The sequence below is a fragment of the Corvus moneduloides genome, chromosome 3, assembly GCF_009650955.1.
Source record: "Corvus moneduloides isolate bCorMon1 chromosome 3, bCorMon1.pri, whole genome shotgun sequence".
NCBI classification, from domain to species: domain Eukaryota; kingdom Metazoa; phylum Chordata; class Aves; order Passeriformes; family Corvidae; genus Corvus; species Corvus moneduloides.
This window is the reverse complement of record NC_045478.1, coordinates 76667031-76687088: the sequence shown is the minus strand read 5'-3', so window position 1 is coordinate 76687088 and position 20058 is coordinate 76667031. Positions and strand designations below refer to the sequence as shown.

The 20058-nt window shown below is 37.7% G+C and overlaps 1 protein-coding gene across 4 annotated transcripts in view; it reads right to left on the bottom strand.

The window, feature by feature from the left end:
• Positions 1-20058, bottom strand: part of ARID4B (AT-rich interaction domain 4B) — an 89253-nt gene that overhangs the window by 45197 nt on the left and 23998 nt on the right. For all 4 annotated transcript variants that reach the window (XM_032102274.1, XM_032102270.1, XM_032102273.1 and 1 more), the window contains exons 3-7: positions 13614-13724; positions 8814-8879; positions 8124-8214; positions 3949-4028; positions 1534-1625 (exon numbers count right to left, since the gene is read on the bottom strand). In XM_032102274.1, coding sequence (XP_031958165.1) covers positions 1534-1625; positions 3949-4028; positions 8124-8214; positions 8814-8879; positions 13614-13724 — 440 coding nt within the window. The remainder of the gene's footprint in view (positions 1-1533; positions 1626-3948; positions 4029-8123; positions 8215-8813; positions 8880-13613; positions 13725-20058) is intronic.

The following is a 20058-nucleotide window of genomic DNA, read 5'->3' as shown; positions in this document are numbered from 1 at the left end:
TACCATTTGTGTAACAGAAGGCAACTGATGTACACAGTCTAAGGAGAATTTTCTTCTCCCCACCTTAATTTTATGTTATTTCCAGTGATGATAATTGTTTTGGTTTAGCATTGTTTTGGTTTATTTCTTTTTCCTTCAATATTCTTTTTTTTTAAAGTAATGGTTCTTTTAAAATATATGAAAGTCTTTCAGACTGCTTTCTGGGGCTCAAGAATCTCTTGCAGGAAAAGAAAAAAGTCAAAGACTAAAGAGAAAGCCAAAATTTATTTTGGAGATACTACTTCCTAACTCAAATTGCACAGACACTGGCATAACTGCCTTTTAACTCAGTTAACTCAGTATTAATCATAAGTTAAGTGTGTTGCTTCTGACATAATAATGTCCTGTACAACCCAGTCAGAGACACCAAAGATGCTACAATCACATTCTTTGTCGTAATGCCAGCTTTTTTCAGCTTTTTCTTTCATTTCCTCACAAATCAGTAACTCAACAATTTTCTGAGTAAATTTATAGCACCTCTGCATATACAGGGCAACATTTATTTCAAGCTACCAAAAAGCACAAAAAGATAATCCAAGCATGAAAACCACTACACCTAAAAATTTTAAGCAAACAAGCAAAGAACCGCACATAAACCCCCCCACAAACACACAAAAACCTCACAACCCACCCACAAACAACAAAGAATAGGCACTGGATAACTTAACACTCGTTTATCAAGGCCACAGCTACCAAGAATTTTGGCACCTAGGAAATCCTGAACTTTGTTTTTGTATCAGTAAGTTTGTTGCAAACTATACTGGAAGCAGTGGGAAGAAACTGTTGCACAGGAAGTTCCACCTGGATATGAGGAAGAACTTCTTCACTGGGCAGGTGACCAAGCACTGGAACAGATTATCCAAAGAGGTTGTGGAGTCTCCCTCACTGGAGATATTCAAGAACCACCTGGATACAATCCTGTGCCATGTGCTCTGGGATGACCCTGCTCGAGCAGGGAGCTTGGACCAGATGTCCCCCATGGTCCTTCCCAACCTGATGCATTCTGTAATTCTGTTATACTGTACACCTATTTCTAAAAGCCCTTCAGAGACCCTGTACTGAGAAACCAAAGGTCTGTAGGAAGATTCTGGGACCTTCCACAAAGACTTCATATCAGCTGGACAAAGAAACTGCATTGCAATGATTTTAGCTCAAGTCCAATACATTTGCAACACTACAGAGATGTTTCTCAATATAATTTAACATCACGTTTCCATTTGGGATGACCCCTTTTTTTTTACTTAATGAAACCAAGAAAAAGCTCTTGCCTATACCTGGTACTATTTTAAATATTGATTACATGAAAACTTGAAATGCTTGCACACAATAATACACATGAATCTGACTTTCAAACTGAGTGCTAAACAATACTTTCCATCCAGCCTCCATTTCTTTTAATAAGAGAAGCCGAACATACAAATAATAAAACTTGACACACACTGAAAGCTTCAGAATTGCATACACACAGCACAGATATCAAAATATTTAGCTTACATATGATTGGATCTCCTTCCCCTGTTTGTTTTCTTTCCAATAACAGGAGTCCCAAAGTGTTCAGGATTGGTGAGTGGAAGCTGATCTAATGTCTGTTGAAATGAAAAAATACATACACGTATACATAAGAAAAACCTGGCATAAGTTACTCCAAACCACCTGCTTCACTGAAGTAATTTTTGTCAATAGAGACTTTCTCATTACAAAAGAAATACAGAAGTACATCATATATGTCATGCTTAGATTTTTAAAAAGAAATACGTTTTGTTTTGCAGTTTTTTTCAACACTTTCTCTGCACCTCTGAATAATTAGCTTTTGTCCAACATACACAGACAATTCTTCCCAGAAGTCCTGCCTTTGGACCATTAAAACACAGAGAAATAAGTATCAGCTATTCTGCACACCTGGGATCTTCCATCTCTACCAGATTAATTTTCTGCCTATCCTATCATTAGACTAAATACTGAACCATCTACTTAAAAATGAACAAAGGTGCCCTTTGAAATGAAATTGCAAGATCACTCAATAGCAGCAAACATGACAATTATATTTTTTGTTAGTAATTCATACTTTGGTATGTGAGAGAGATTCTAAAACAATTTTAAAGAGGCTGCTATACTGATAATTGGGAGGGTGCTAACTGATGCTTTATCAGCATCAAAACAAAAAGAGAGGGAGAGAAAGAACTTTCCCTCTTCAGGGAGAATGCTCCAACAGAAGGAATTCATGAACATGAAGAATCTTCTTTCCTTAAGCCTGCTGTTAACTGTTTAAATGATAACCATTCCAGATTCAATGGCTCCTGGTACACAAGAATTTTTTGTACAGCCACTTATTATTTTTCTTTGAAAGAAGGCAGAAAGCCTTCCAAATTAAATATAGTCCTCTGATTTGAACTTCTTTGCCATGTATGAATTTTTCAACGTGTAACACTGACAAGAATCTCAAAAGTATTCTGTCTCAGAGAGAACTGACTTAGGGACAATAAAACTGGTTTTTTAGAATCTAAAAATAAATGTACGACTACTTCCAAGTGTGGTGGACATCCTAAAAGATTCTACATCACACACTTGGGAAGCAGTATCAGAACAAGACAACTGTGGGGCACTGGCCTAATTACAAATGAAATTTGAGACTCAATTTTCCCTGCTGAGTAGGTGTGCAATCACAAGGTAATTATTAGAAAAGTACAACATGTTTCATTCAGAGCTGGTGACAGTGAATTGCAAATCAGTGACTTCTGGCAAAACATCAAAAGCTTAGATGATAAAAAAGATGATAAAATAAGAAGTAGCAGTCATCTGAATGTACGGTTTCCTTGAATCTGACAAAATAATCCAAATTATTCCCACTCAGCCAAACAGGTCACAAAGCAATAGATGCAGACCAAAATTTTCAACCCATGTAGTCTAAGGTAATACTGCTGAAACCATATTAAAATAGTATTTATGGAACAGAAGAAATATAACCTTCAGTTGTGCTGACCATTAGTAACAAAGAACTAACTGAAGGAACACCACAATCTTTAAAATAATATCATTTCTATCTGAATCTAGATTTAGGCATCTAATTAGGCTCCCACCTTTACATGGTGGAAACTCTTAATACATCCTGATTTAGGATTCTAGAAGATATCCAAATCTTCACAAGAATGCAGTACGCAAACAACAGACTCAGCTGACTACAACAATAACAGCATACTTATGTAGAGCAAAAAAACCCATCCTCAGTAGCTGTCCAAAAAACAAACATGTTTACATAAATCTGCCTGTCTGTCCAGACTGTCTTACATAATATGAAGGAATAACCAGCCCTCATTCTGAAATTCCAATTTGAAATGTGCTACAAATGTTTGCATACTTTAATGTGCAAGTCACCTCTAAGACATGAGCCAGCTTCAAAATACTGGTAGCTGTTGTCAAATAAACAAGTAACAGCAACTTACTACTGGTCTTTTAAAAGAAAAGCATTTATCTTTCATCAACTATTACAAATCAGATTTGACCATCAAAATGCAGCAGAACTTAATTATGTGGGAACATGTACATTAGTTTTTTATGTTATAGCTATGTTGTGGTTTTTTTCCTGACTAATAAGTACAAATAATTTTTTATACAATGTGAAGTAGTTGTGTGATCGCAGGTTTTATGTGTGATCTACAATCTATGAATTATCAATAATATAAAAATGAAAAAGATTAAATCCTGATTTTGTTTCTTAACTTACAGTTTGGTGAAATCTAATTGTATTTCTTGATTTTAAAAAAGAATAAGCAGACCCTGTGGACCATACTTTGCATAACCCAAATTTTTAGTAGCATGGATACACATAATGTACTAAAAACGGAGGTAATAAAAGTATCACTTTTAAATTTTTCTAAATAAAAAGTTGTAATATAAAAACTCTTCAATTACCTCACTTTCAGCAAAATGTCTTTCTCCTTTTAAACACAAGGAAGAGCGTCTCAGAGTCTTCTCATCACCATCATCAAATACTGTCACCAGATAAGAAGTGAGGAAAGAAAACATTTCTTTTTAACTCAGGATATTAATAAGCAATTCATTCATATGTCAGAAAGAATGGGATATATATTTCTGTAGTCAACTCCTAGGACAAACCTTTGCCCAAGTAACACTGCAGATCCAATAAAGCACTTCACAGATTGACCAAATACATAAGCTGCTCTCTCACCATAGCTACTTCACACTTGCATACCTTAAAAGGAATCTTGAGTAATCAGTAGTCAAGCAGACAACTCATGGATTGGGACACAAAATTAAATTCAACACACTAGAATTCAAAAACTACTCTTCTAACATTTACAATTTTTAAAGAACTTAATTACACAACCAGAACTCCTATGATATTCAAGTGGAAGCTCTGCTTACCATGGAGAAATATAAATGGGTATTTATAGAAAAAAGTTGCAATTTAATGTTGTATGGAAGTTCAATGTCCTTCTCTACTGATTTCATGCAACTACGCTACAAAACAACAGTGATATCAGCCTAAGGAAGATGACAATAGCCAAAATGCTGACAATCACCAAAACCAGCTGTACATTACAGAACTGTGGAGCTCCCAGTTTCTAGACTTTTTGCTCTCTCTGCTATCACTAGGTCAACTGGAAACAAGTTCATAATACAGTCCATTCAGCTACATACACTGTCCCTTAGAATCCTGAAATGCACTGCATACATTTAAGGTGGGGTCTTCAGAACCTGATAAACTGGTCATACAAAAAGTAACCTTTTGTCAAGTCTTCTGCAGGTACTTAGCAGATGAAAACCTGGTGACAAATTTTGACTCTTAGGCTTTGCTTGCGCTGTTCAGTGAGACAAGAATTGATCTCTTCTTCCCTCTTGAGCAGTGATAATAATTATATTCTTGCTCCCAACACAGCGGTGATCTTGAAGACTTTTGTGGGTGCAGAAGTAACCCCAAGATAACATTAAAATATTACATTAAAAAAATAGAAGTTTCAGCAACTTAACATGTCTCTTTCACCTTCATTTAAACATCCTCCTCTGTCCATCAACAGATCAAAACAACAGTGCTAGGAGAATGGCTGTTGACCAGCAAGATTAGAGAGATCAATTTTAGCCATTTCCTTCTTTGAGATGGAGGGTGTTCTACTCTTCAATATTTACTGATTTAAATAAAAATATACGAAAAGCAACAAGGTACATCAAAATTCTTGACCAGTATTTACTTGATATTAAAGAACCTTTTATCTAGCTCTGAGAATTTTTCATCAATACATAAAATTGAGTACTGTTGATGAAGAAATTTCCCCCTCTAACTACAATTCCCCATCTTGTATTACAGACTACAGTAATTGTTGAACACTGTTCAACTGTGGTAAAGTATCACTTAGAGATGCACATCTGTCACTTCAAAATTTGTTGGAAAGTATCAATGGCAAGAACTGCACACAAACCATGTAGATTTGGAACTGCATCTCAGATGGTCAACACATAATTAAGCCCCCCTTTGGTTAAGTGAAGTCAGCAGGCTCCTAATCCAGTTTTATTAATTAACATAACAGTCTCCTTACATAAAGAGAGATTAAAAAATTTATCCACTTCAGGAGATAAGCTGGCTACAGCAGTGGTAAACCTATTCAGAGCTAGGTAGGTAGCCACATAATATGTCCTATGTGGTAATCTGCTTGCGGCCTCTTCCCTGCCAGAGGGAATCTTAATCTTGTTCCGTAACATGAATACTTTCAGAAGAAAAGCTTGACCTCCCTGAAAGACTTATGTGGCCAGCAGAGCACATATGGCTTAATGAGTATGACATTCTGATCTATTGGAACATCCTGAAAACAATCTACTGAGCAGGCATACAGTAGTGTAATGCATTTAAAACCACACATTCTGAAACAGCAAGAAAAAAGCTGGAACATGGGGAAGAAAAGAGACAACTTAATGCAACTAAAACCACTTTGAATACTATGAAAAAGCAATGTAATGACAAAAAAGTGCAGAAGAGGGTAAGACTACTTTTGAACATGCATAATTCTGCATTTTTAGTAAAGCAAATAATCCTGCAATTTTCTTCCCCCCTTCATAGTAAACACAGACTTTAAGAGACATTTATATGAATGACAAAACAGTATCTAGTTACCAGGACTGAAGTACCTTGAGCTCTCTGAGGAATTTTTACAGGGCAGGCAAAACTAAACACTTATGTATATATGTATGTATGCGTATGTGTGTATAAATATATATCTATGTATGTATGCCTATTATATTTACAAGTTTTATGCATATATATATACACACAGTGCTATACTAGTTTTAAAAGACTATAACAGTTGGATTTTTATAAAAATTTAATTTAGTTCTTGTTGTTCTTTGATAGGAAAGCAGTAGCACCAAAAAAAACCCAAACATGTAAGCAAATCGATGTACAATTTCAATTCAGACAACACCTTATGAACACAAGACACACAGGGATGCTCAAAGCAACTTTGCCCATACTTCAGTGTTAAAAGAGGTCTAAAGCAGCCGTCAAAGAGTTATCCCTCTCCAGACACTGCTGCAATGGCATATCTAGTCTTAAGTAACTTCTGGAAAGGTACTACTTTAGATCGATCTATGCCTTCACGAAGTTTTTAACCAAATCATAGCAATTTTATTCACAAAATCATTAAAAGTGCAAATAATTAGATGTTTCTCAGCAAGTGCTAGGACAACATTAAGTAGCTGCTTGTTAAGATGTGTGCCAATTCTGGAATCTGGTAAACAGCAACTATATCTTACAGTAAGGCTTTCACTCAGATCCGCAAAGCAATCACTGTCAGTGAAGAAAATTTCCCTCTCATTCCACTCACCCTCCTGACAAAGATTATTCTAATCATCCACAGCTAGAGTCAATTCTCTATCAAAGTCTGCTACACTGCCAGCAGCTGTGCTGCTTTTACCAATTCTGCAAGGTCAACATGCTTTTGTCTGCTTTTATCTACAAAATACAAGAGCATAGAGTGAAACCCATACTTCTTCCTATTTCCTAAGTTCCTGATTTTTTACAGATATCTACTTTGACTGCAACTCCATGACATCTACCTTCAAAATTTAATCTGCATGGATTCCTATCTTATTCTTCTTGCTGATCTGCTAACATCACACTTTCTCAGAAACACAAACATAGACATACACCACAGTTCTAACACCAGCTATACAATTTGCTTCTTAAAAGCTCCCGTATCTGATCCACTTCTGTATTTATTATCAAAACACTACCTGTAATGTTAATTCTTGTCTTCGTACCTTATGTTTCACCCCATCCTAACACACTCTCTCCTTTACTAATAGACTCTACCTCTCCAACAGGAAAACAGACATATTTTCTTCAACACTTATCTGTAAGGTCTTATCTAAATTTAGAGCTCTATTCCCTTCTGAAAGGACTATAACTAGGGAAAGTAAAGTCTTTCCCTAGTTGTTCAACATCACTTGATTAACAACAAACCATATCTCAAAAGAACTAAGTCTTGCTAAAGTCCTTTCAAGACTTAGTCTTCATCTTCCCATATCCACCCAGGAGAGGGTTATGTAGTTTCTCAAGAATCAATACACTTCCTGCATATAAATCTTTAAAATCCCCACCCTATATTTGCTATAGAGCATGTGGATATATTATCTAACATCTGAAATATCACATTATAACAAGCTATGTGTATTTTAACAGCAGCTGTTGTAAGGGCTAAGTCTGGGAGTAGGGAAAAGCAGGTGTTGCAGTTTGCGTTTTAAAAGCACTTCCTTGCTTTTTTTTAAGGATGTGTGACAGCATACTTTGCCTCAGAATATTTAACAAGAGTATATTAAATACCTAAGGAGCAGTCACCAATTATAGAGAAATTCACTAGGTCTTTATTTGGTGTCCCAATTTCACATTGTAAGGTGGACAGCTTCTTATAAAACCCTAATATAAGAAGTTTATTTTTAAGGGTTTTTCATAAAAACTCTGAATACCTAAGCATCTCCCTCCAAAAAATCTCTCTCACCATGCTTAGAACATGGCCAGGTCACAGGCACATTTTTAAGTCAAGAGTTTTATTCAAATACATAAATATTTTTCTTACCTACAGTATACCAACTTGCATCTGTTAATTTGTTGATAACTGCTTCCTGATATGTTCCATCTGGATTCTTCACTTCCACAACAGTTCCTACCTAAAATACAGAACTCACTTAGCACTGGAGAGTTTCTAAAACAGGCAATGAAATCAACACCTTTGTATTAGAAAACAGAGATAATTTCTAACCTATTCTATGCTAAATATAACACGTTTTTTCCAGTTTCACTTGAATATACTTGTATTGCTCAAACTTCTTTTTTCATTCCTTTAAAATAAGCCAACTAACTGAGCAGATTATTTCCTGCCAGCAGGTGGGGAACAAGAACCAATTTGAGTGATGTCATTCTCTTGTATAAGAGTTTTCCCATCAAATCCTCCAGCTGAGTTCTCCAAAGGAACAGTGACTAAAAATCAGCACCAGCCATAATTCTTAGCTTTAAGGCATAAAGAACAAAGAAGCTTGCACCAGCCTGTGCTGCATCCCCTTTAACCACAAAGAAAAAAAGCTAACATGAAGAGTATACTCTCTCTAACTTTGCAGCATTACCTTTTATGCTTTGTGATCACATCAAGCCTGTGTAATAAGTTGAACCTTCTACTCTCATCCCATACCATATATGCACATTTATGTCAAATATTGCAAAAAAAAAAAGTTTTTCAAAGCATTAGCAAGATATAAACCAGATTTATTACCTTTAAGGGACCCTTTATGTGGTCATCTTGGACTTCCACTGTTGAAGAATCATGCCTAAAGGTTACCTAAAAAATATAATTCAACTGACAATCACTTGATACAATTGAGCAGCATAAGCACATGCAAACATCAATAGCCCTTCTCTTACTCTCATTTTACAATTAGTCACCATAACCATTCCACTTGCTGAAAGCTGTTTTATTCATATATTTTGGAAACATGAGGGGCTAGTTATCAAAACTTCTAAAATATTTTTCATCCATCACAATAGAATCATTATCTCTAAAGGAAATGACGGATGAGTATAACAAAATTGTCTAATGGCTCAAAATTATCTCTGCAGTTCTCTTAAATGATTTGAACTTCTCTAATACCACAGCAAGAAAGGAGAAAGTTTCAAGACGTCTGAGTACAACTTTAAAGAAACACTGATATTTCAATGCTTTGAAATCAAATGGTTTTAGCACCTTTATCTTTTGCTGATAAAAGTGCATTTTTCCCCTCATGGTTGAAAGACTCACACAAATACAGGACACTGCTGTCGACTAAACAAAATGAGCAACTCAAACAGGCTTTCAGTTAATGTCAGTCTAGCCTACACACAGAGTTAATTGGAAGGAAATGTAAAAACAGCTAACTTCAATCCTTCAAAACTGGAGTAAGTAAATCCTGTAAATATTTCCAAGGTATTTCCCTCTGTCATTCCCATAAAGATACAAAGGCTGTTGTCTTTAATCTACACACTGTGTCCTCAGAAAAAAAATTGGTCTGGAAATTCAAATGTATGATTAAGCTATCTGTACCAGATGCTATAGATGTTCACCTTTCATTTCATTCACAATTAACTTGGTTACACTGAAAGTCATAGGATCCTCCTATCAATTACATCTGAAGTTTTATTTTCACTCTGGTTTTTAAATTATAGGAAACTGAGAAAATCCTGTCATTACATTTTATGTACCTATGTACATTTATTAACACACATAAATGACGTTCTGATGTTCACCAAAACACACTCTTTTTATGTAAGTATATAATGTTTTACTGAGTATTTGAAATAAGTAAGAATGTAACATGAGATCCAGCTGTGTAACAGTAACTCTCAACTACAGCAATCCCACATCAAATCTCAGGACTTGTTTCACAAGTGTGCCCAAGAACACGTTCTCACTGCTGTTGAGAGCTTCACTGTAGCACACAGCAACAGCAAAACTTCCTTCAGAACCACAGTGTTCTCTAACACCAACTCTCCTACAATAGCCTTCTCAGAGAGGAGATTTTAAGGAGTTTTGCCAAGAACAGCACCAACAACCAGGACTAAGGACAATCTATCTTGACTGATTAGAAAACAAATGTACTAAAATGCTACACTGCCTTCCAGGTGCTACCTAATGAAACAGTCATCTTGTTTACCTTCTGTGAGAACTACAGCAACACATACAGTTGTGAGAGTAAGTTCTTTTTTAGACCTGCACCTACCGAGGGCAAGTACTTTCTGTCCACCACACAGACAAAAGCATACTGTGTAACCAAGAGGCGGACAAAGGATTCAGGCTAGGAACTAGCCGAGCAAAGACTACTCTTCTGAACTTCATCCTGACAGATACAGGTATTTAATTCTCTCTTTGGGGGAATTTATCTAGAAAGCCAAAGTTCAGTTAAGGTGCAAAATAATCTGAAACCTAGGGTCACTAGTGGCTCGTATCAAATACTCAGTATATCAATTCTGATTTAGAGACATCTGTTTTTATTTACTTTCTGTAGTTATCTTAACTGTATTTTGCAGCAAAAAGGAACTCTATCCAGAACCATGAGGCAGCCACAATGTACTCTGATGAAAGGTAAACAAAGCAAATTGCTACTGTGTATTCCAGAATGGTTTGTCTTTTTAAACAGATCTTGGGGCTTTGACTCTTTGCGGGGGGAGAGTTTTGATACCAACAGTTTTTGCTTCTTGAGATACTCATATGTGCTCAAAAAATACTGGTTATTAACAGAAATATTCAAACTCCAAACTCAGTGTGACACTGCTGGCCTTTCTTGAAGCTGAGAAAAGTGATGTCAGTATTTACTAGTTGTGGGTTTTAATTCCCAAAGTATTTAACAGTGTGGAACCTTCCTGTCTCAGGCAAAAGATTAAGACATGCAGCACACCATCAACTTGGTTAGTCTCAGCTGGAATTTCTTTTTTCTTCACCATCCTGAAAAGATAGTCCTAGTAAGTCCTTTTACAGCAGAAGCTTTTCTTATTTCTGTTTAATAAAGACCTACACAGAAAACAGTTTCTTCTGAAACCTCCGTGCAGAGTGCCCAAATGCAAGTGGTGGTAGATGACGCTGCTAATTGTTTTAGGAGACGCTGCCAAAATAAACTGGCTTAAATAACTCTCTTAAAAAAGCTGTAACAGATCTGATAAAGCAGACTAACACTCTTGTAACACCCAAAGTCTTGCCCTTGAGTCAAATCTGTACTGCCTTCAACACTTTTGAAAATCCCAGGCAAATCTGAAGTTTTAATGCTTTCCACGACCAAGTGTGCAATGCTGTTATTTGTTACTGTAGAATTCCGTACCATGTACAGAATTTGCCAAAAACTGAATCGTGAAATACAGTACCTACTGACACTGCAATTATAAGTACACAGCATCTCCATTAAATTGAATTAAGTTATTAAATTATGCTGGTGATGAGAAAGTTATCGGGAAGGTATCTCCTCAAAATATTCTAGGAAGCAGAATTCAAAAGAAGAAGCAGGTAGGTAAAAGGAGACACAATTAAACGTATTTTACTTGTCAGAAGATTACAATACTCCATATTGAAAGAATTTTGTTGGCATCCTACTTTCTCAGCAGAACATCTAGCTATAAAACTTAAATGAATGCTTTACACTAAAATTGACAGTATGAAGTTAAGTTACTTTCCTTCTCCTCTACTAGTTCTAGAAGACTAAGGCATAAAACATATATTGGGGCCAAAAGAAACCCATTCAGCAAGTGAAAAAAATAATGCAGAAGATAAATGACCAAAATTCCAGACAAAGCACACCTGATAATGAGAATCTTTGTTAGAGCTAATACTGGGGGAAGTATGCATGTGCCAGAAAGAGCTAAACAGATTTTCAGAGAAAATCAGAGGGCCACTGTTAAGTTTAAAGAATACACATTCCTAGTGGAGAAAAAACAATGTAAACAGATATTGTTACAGCACTTACAAAAATCTCAACCACAAATCACATTACTCTACAAAGCAACAACAGAACTGTGCCTGAACTGCCTTAAGTGAGACAGTAACAGTGAACACACATCCCCCACACACACCTGAATCCAGAGGGCTTTGTACAAAATATCCATAAACAATTTATAGAAAAACTCCATTTCATGTCAAGATCTTTCTGCAAACCTTGCAGTGACCAAACTTCAACTTATAAACCCGTAAGATAATACTTAGCACTGAACAATAAATAGCAAGTGGCCATCTAAGGAGGTGGACTGGAAGTCCCCCAAAAAACTGAAATATGTTAAGATTTCAGTGATCTAGGCACAACACAATCCCTGTAGTTAAATACTGATGCTTAACAGCTTAAGTAGCAATAGTTAACCATTAAACCCAATGGTATTGTAAAGCATAGACCAGCTGATGCTGTTAAGAGTTTTGACTAATGAAATGAAAAGACCACTAATTTGCCCTTCCATCAGATTTCAGACTAAAATCTTCTTGTTGTATTTAACATTATTATCAAATAAGTGACAATAGTCCTTCCCACCAGGGTTTATGGAGAGTGTTTGCTCTCTCCCTCAGACACGCTATAGGCAAAAATAAGCCACAGCATGAGGGCAGAGTCAAATAAAGCAAAATAGTTTACAGCATACAAAAGTCTTCTGTATCAGGTTATCACCACTCACATTTCACACATTTTTCACTTAAATTTACAGTAGATATAAGAAAAATATTCTGCCACCATAACTCTTGCAGAGCAACAATCTAATTTGTATTTTCTAGGTGGTTTTGATCCTTGCTCTGTAATATTTCTGTACGAGGTTAAGAGGCAAAGCAGAAAAATAGTATCTCCTTCCAAATCAGAAGTGTTTAGGGACACATTACCCCAAGAGAAATATATGGCCATTTTGCAGTGTATTGCTCTCTTTATTTCTAGAAATGATTCTTTAAATTTTCAAGGAATATTAAAATCTATCTCTTGCAATCCCTTTTCAGAATTTTTATTTGTACTGCATGTGGCTTATATTGATTCAGTCATTAACCAGGTGAGATTAGGTGAGATCACCAACTTAGGTGAGATACACTGCTTGCTATTCTGTAGGCCTCAATATGCCAAGTGTTTTTCAGAAGGCAGAAGGGCTTCAGCTTATTCCTGAAGCATTATCTAGTTGCCACTGCTAAATGGCAGTGACCTGTGCTCCTCAAGTAAAAGCAACCATATTAAGCCTACTTTGAGTAGTCTTAGCTATTTTCTGGTAATATTCTCCCATATGTAAGCCTACATTTGTCACATTTTAATCAATTACTTTAAGGTCAGCCTATGGCATCGAAGGTCAAAAACACACAGATGACAAAGTAACGACAGAAACAGAACATATTTCTTTGTGTGGGAGTGGGGGAATCCCTCCCATCCCAACAATAATAAGCTTACTGTTATTTCAAAGACCGTACTGCCAGCCTCCAAAGACAGGACAGCCTCTTAGCTGTCCTGAGACTAAGAAGTTTCACATTGTGCCATTGTGAACATTAATCACTTTTTTACCCCCCCCCCTCAAAAGAAGTGTTTGCAGGAAAACCACATACCTTGACTTTGACAAGCCTTTTTGCTGTCTTGATCTTGGCTTCACAGAAGGCTCCTCTATACTTCGCACTGACATCAGTGCCCACTGTGAGATAGGGAGGCTCATCAATTGCCTAGAACAGAAAGGAAAACAATTGCTTTTTAATTACTGACCACTGGCAACACAGCTACCATAGTCCCAGCAGTTTTTGTGGACAAAGCATTACAAACAGCCCAATGAAACTGAAATTGACAGCATATGTGTATCACAGCAGTAGAAACACAGAACACAACACTAAGCTAATACAATGAACATAATTACAATCTCATAATATACATGTATCTCGTGATATAAGATCATAAACATAATAAACTGATACCACAGTTATCTACAACAAGCACCACATAGGCTTCCAGCCTCTGCACCATTTGAAGACACAGCAGGGGATCAATTCTGTTGCAATGGTAAAGACCAACCAAGCATTCTACCCTCTCCTTTAATTGCGTCAAGACCTGACAAGTCGCATGAAGACACTGATGTTTATTTCCCTCAAATAATTAAGGTTCATTTTTTGTTAGTAAATAGAACAACTCTGAAGAGATTTTGCTTTTTCACTTTTGAATAAAATAAATGATAAAGGTGACACTCATCGGGAGAGCAGCCCACGGGCAAGGTACAGTAGGAGACTGACAGAGTCTAAACACACAATGAAGGTGAAGGGTCCAGACAAAAGACGAGGTTCTGTGACATGAAACACAGAACAGGTGTTTACCCAAACAGGGAAACAAGAAATAGAAGAGGTGGGAAACAAGAGGGTTTGGGAGTAGGAGGAGAACATAGGTCAAATCAGTATACTGAGTGAGCTCATGAAGGCACAGTTCCTTCAAAGGAAGTTCATTTTCTCTCACACAACCTCTCCTAACGTAATCTGGGCAAGGAGATTCCAGATAACTGAACCACCTCAGTATCACTTCATAGACTCTGAGTCAGAAGAAGGAAAGCAGAGGGTGACACGCAAGAGCAGCAAGGTTTGTTTTCAAGAGCTGCAAGCCTCCATGGAGACCCAGACAAGAGCAGAGCAAAGAGATCTAAGCCCTTGTTGAAGCTACATCGTGTTTCTGTGCCCCTACAGAGTCAAACACAGCTTACAAAAGGCATCTCTGGCACATCCAGGTTCTCAGTGGGAAAAATATAGAGCTAAATCTTCACAGGCATCAGAGACTGATACCACTTGAGACTGAGGTGCTTGCATTCAGCATCAGATTAATTCCCACTAGCTGCTTCCAGCTCCAATACATCAGAAATAAAGGCATGGAAGTGTGTACTTAAATGCTTCAATGCACAATTTCTCAGAAATTTAAGTTTTACAAAACTTGAAATTGAGAAACATAAGACGCTACAGGGTTAACTCCTTATTAATGATGTTTTTTTACATTTACTCTGTTCCAGTCTCTCCCTCTTATAGAATATATTTCTGAGTACTATAAAATCATTATCAATCTGCACTTTCTAAGATCATCAGAGGCATGAATGTGCTAATGAGCCCCTTGCTCTCTTCTCTCCCTGCATGTGTGATACGTGACTGCATGCAGAGTAGTAGGATATACTACACTGGTGGTAGTATATCCATGAACACCTATCCTTTCCTAATCCAGGTTCAACAGCAAGCAATAAAACTCCGCTGAGATTAGCAAGGAATCTGTTAAGAGTGCTGGGATTCTGAAATTCATTCTCTCCTAGCTTGTCCAACAAGTACTAGCCTCTGAGGCAGGCTGCAATGCTTTTCTCTTGCTGCACTTGGATGGATGCTGAGAGAGGGACTCAGATGGTGATAAATTTGGTTTTGGTCAGTACTCTCACTGAAGTGAACCAAGAAGTGGCTGTTTCACACAACATCAATCTGAGCAGAGGAAAGCAGCAATGTATTCTCTTGCAAAGACAGTAAGCTCTAAAAGGGGAGCATCCCACCAGCTCCACTGCACTCTTTGGTGAACATAAAGAAACTCATTTACCACTAGATTGGTGATAGCATTTCATGCCAGTTCATCTTCTAAAGTTAAAAGAAAGTGTGGAATACTGAGATTACTTTAACAAGAGTGACAGATCCCAGATGGGTCCACACAGATGCACACAGCTACAATTCTCCCGTAAACAAAACTTAAGAAGCTAGTTGTGTCAGTGTCAGTCTATAGTTCCCTATACAGCCAAAAGAATTATCACAAAGACCAACCCATATTATCAAGGTGAACTCACAGAAAAACATTAAACAATTTTTCTTCACTGCTACTGACACTAACTAAAAAGAAAAAAATAAAAATTTTGAGAACCAAGATAATCTGAAGCTCTTGTATTTGGTTGAAAATTTCTGGCAGAGGAACAGGCAAGTCAGCAACCAAACTTTAAGCAGGACTTTAAATTCTTATAAAGATCACAGTTACCAGTACTGTGATTACTTTATCACTACTCTTATTCTTAACAACCTCTTGCAGAAAGAATATTCATTCAAAAATTACATCTGTAAGAACTTCTGTTACTAACATACAAGTTAATTTCAATCTCTAGCCTAAATCCTTTGAAATTACTCTTATTCCTTTCACTGGAATTAGTTAATATTTACAACTGCAAAGAATTTCAAAGAATAGCAAACATATGGACCATTTGATTACCAATGTAGGTACGTCTACTAGAAATACAGTATTGGAGTGGCTTTTGAGAGAAAAATGATGAAATTAATTTCTTTAATTACCACTTTAAATCATTATATACTTTAAAACAGTATCTGAAATCTTCTGGATATATACTGGATTTTTTTCCTGCAATTTTATTATTCCATTGAAAGACAAATTACATGGGCTTTCCCCCACCAAATCCCTTAACTGAAATTTCCAAGATACTTACCTCATTCTGACAGAGTAACAGCTGAAAGTGGCAAGTTAAAATAATAAGCAAAATGTGATGCATCATAGAGAATGCAAACTAGAAAAATAAACAGTAATGATCCGAGTCTGGCATTAATTTCACATAATTCTTACCATGACTTTGTCATTTTTACCAACTCTGAGTCACCTGTTCTCAAGCAGGTTTTATTCAATTTCACCAACATTAGAGAGATTAAAAATTAGTATACAGCTATTTTTATCTTTCTGTTATCCCTTCCCTGCTTCGTGCTTACGTCATTTATTAGATGTTCTTATACTCAGACTGCATGTATCTTTGCCTATTTCATTTTGACATGTTTTATCAGGATTTGTTTTTATTCTTTTTTTAGGCTTCTCAGAGCAGGTTACTAGGAAAAAAACTCCAAAAACAGTATGCTAAAATGCAAGCAAGCATACTGAAAATATCTTAACAAGAATCATTGCAGTGATCTTTAAAGGGAAGGGGGACTACCCTGTAATACAAAAAGTTCTGGGCTTCCTAAAACTATTGAAGGCCTCTTAAAACAAAACTGTACTAGCCTCACATGTTGGTATCTCAGCCTTCATTGTATTTTAAAAGATAACGTGAATTGGCATTTACATTTTATATGTGAACATCACCTGCACTTTATAATTTAAAGATAAGAATCATCTTTTCAGTAGCATATCATAAAACCATCAGTAAACTTTGTCAACAGCAACACTGAAAAGTATGCCCAGCACATGCCATCATTCATTTATAATGAGATCATGAACTTCTTTCATTCAGAGCAGCTTCAATACACACCCCAGGATATCCTGTCAATTTTTCTATGTCTCTATATGTAGTCTTTCGAAAATCTCTGAGTTCACACTGGAAGGAGAAAAGTGAAGCTGATGGTAATATGTCGGCGTGTTCGTTTGGTTCTTTCACTATTGCCAGAACACTGACATTGAAGATCTTCATAGAAACCCCTCACCAAGTGGGCGGTTCCAAGGGGCATCACTAATTTGTCCGCATGGATGATCGAGGCCAGGCTACCGAAGGGGGGCCGGCTCTGCTGGGTGACACCGGGGGACGGACATCCGTCCGTACACGGATACCAGGGGACGGCTGTAGCCCGCGGGAGCCTGCGGCCGCAGCCAGGCGGGGGCTACGGAGGGGCTGTTTTGGGAAGAGCTCGGGATGAGCTCTTCCCTTCCCCAGCATTCGCTGCAGGGGGATGCTGAGCGCTACCAGAGCGGTTCGAGCAGCGCCCCGAGGAGCTGCGGACAGCCGGGCCGACGCTCCGGCTTCGGCAAGGGCGCCGGAGGAAGACGGCGCCTGGGTGACTCGTTCCGCTCGCTGGGGTGGCCAGCCGAGCCCCAGCAATTCTCCGGGGACCTGCCGCTTTAAGGGGAGGGGCCGGAGCAGGGAAGCTGCCAGAAGTTTCTGGCTGCCCGAGCCAGCCCCGAGCGCAGCCGCCCGCCCGCGCTCTCTCCCCGAAGGCGCCCAGGGCTTCGGCAGATTAAGCGCGGATTGCCGTAAACTAAATTTGTCCCCTTAAGGCGATTGCCGGGCAAATCTGCACGCAGGCTTCCCGGGAGCCTGCCGCTGCTGGAGTCGGGCACGGAGCACCGGCAGCACCAGCTCCCGGGATGCGGCCGGGAAAACGTGCGAGCGCCGCCCGCGCCCCTGCAGTGCAGCTCCTCCGGAACGCCGCTGGAACGCGCCTGGCGTTGAATAGCCATAATCATCGGCCAAATTACTATAAAAAAAAGTTCCGGTGCTGTCTTGGGTGAGCAAGAAGGGATAAAAAGAAAAGCACTTCCTGCAGTTTTGCACTTTCCATTTGGAAATCCAAACTAATGGACAACCGCCATGCTACTACTAGCACTTAATTTTGTTTTATTAATGGCAGTAGGATGAATAGTTTCTCTGCTATCTCAATTCACAACTGCTGTGCGTGCACAGGAGTTGCAGCACAGGCTGCCGCAGCTGAAAAGCTGGTTTACCACTTAAATAAGAAGCAGTCTCTAGGTGACCAGTCAGCAATTTCCACCAATTCAATGGCAGAATTTTCTTTGGCAGGAAAAGCAGGCTGCTGGAAGGGTTCTGCTCCAGCCTTCGAGCTGATTATACCTGGAGGGATTGATAAATGGCTAGATGCCCACATCATAAAACAACCTGCACGTCTTCTGAATTTGGATATTTACATCAGTATTAATAGTTTTGGTCTTCCGTGTATGAAGGAGAAACACACAGAGACCTCTCCAGAGTACTGTGGAATACACATTTTAACATTGCAATCTAAAATGGTAGCATCACGCTTTTACATGCATTTTAAAGCTGTTAAAGAAGTTGGTTTTCCAGCTTTTTTTTTTTTTTTTACACACATATATTTTTCCATCTACGTGGGATGAAATCATCCTCACATCTCTTCTTTCAACTGTGCTGCATTACTATATTCAAATTCCTTTGTAAAGTCTGTCATGCCATACAGCAGCTGATAAAATTGCTTTACATTGTGCTTTACCCATAATCACATCTAATATGGTATGTGTGAATGTATTATTTTCTATCTCCTAATCTGTATTCTTCTGCACCATGCACAGGATGTTCCAAGTAAACCACATGAAAACAAGATTAAGTATTCAATCTAGAAACATAGCAGACATGGTTACTGTCTGCTAAAAGCCTGCAGGACTGCTTTTGGAGTAATATACAAAGAGAAAAATCTTCCCTCAGTCTTTCATGTATATGAAGTTTGAAGAGCCAAGATTTCAGTTTGCATTAAACATTCAAAATTCAGCATTTATATACTCTACAATATTCCTGAGTCAAGAAACTAGTGATATATTTTCAGCAAGCAAAAACCACTCAAACTCTCCCACAACTAGTGAAAAAAAGGGACTAGTTCTGAAATTTTTAAAATTTGTATTTCAATAACCAAGGTTCAGGAAAAGCTTGTTCAAGATTCAAGATTCTCCCCCGATCCCGCATGGCATCCAAATTATTACTGAGTTTCAAAAAGAAACATCATAAGGCTCAAAATCTGATTCCTTTTTTTATCCATAAGTAAGCATGAGGAGCAGTGGCAAAACTTTTTTCCTACTGCCAATGGTATTTTGAAGTTATTTTTCCAAGGGAAGTGTTTTCTCACTGTTTGCCTATCATCCATAATTTAAGACTGAAACACAGTTTTCAAGTGGAACCATTACACCCATACTTGACTATTCCATCTACAGTCATCCCAGTCCCACAATTTAGTGGGAAAACACACCAATAATACTCCACTACTTCAATCCAAAACCAAGCCAAATCTTAAAGTCTTCCAATGAAGGGCAAAAATTTCACATAGCTGGTATCTTAAATTCCATTTCCATCCTGCAGAGTTAACAGCCTCAAAAGTCATTCAATAGGCTTTCAGAAACTTTTGGGGCAATGAAGTCTTAAAAAAACTTTAATTTTCAAAACCAGTTGGTTTTGGGTTTTTTTTTTAAATCCAACACCTCCTAGACAAGTTCTGAAAAAACATTTTCATGAACACAGGTGAAAAAGACACAAACCCTTTAAAAATTTTCTCCCCA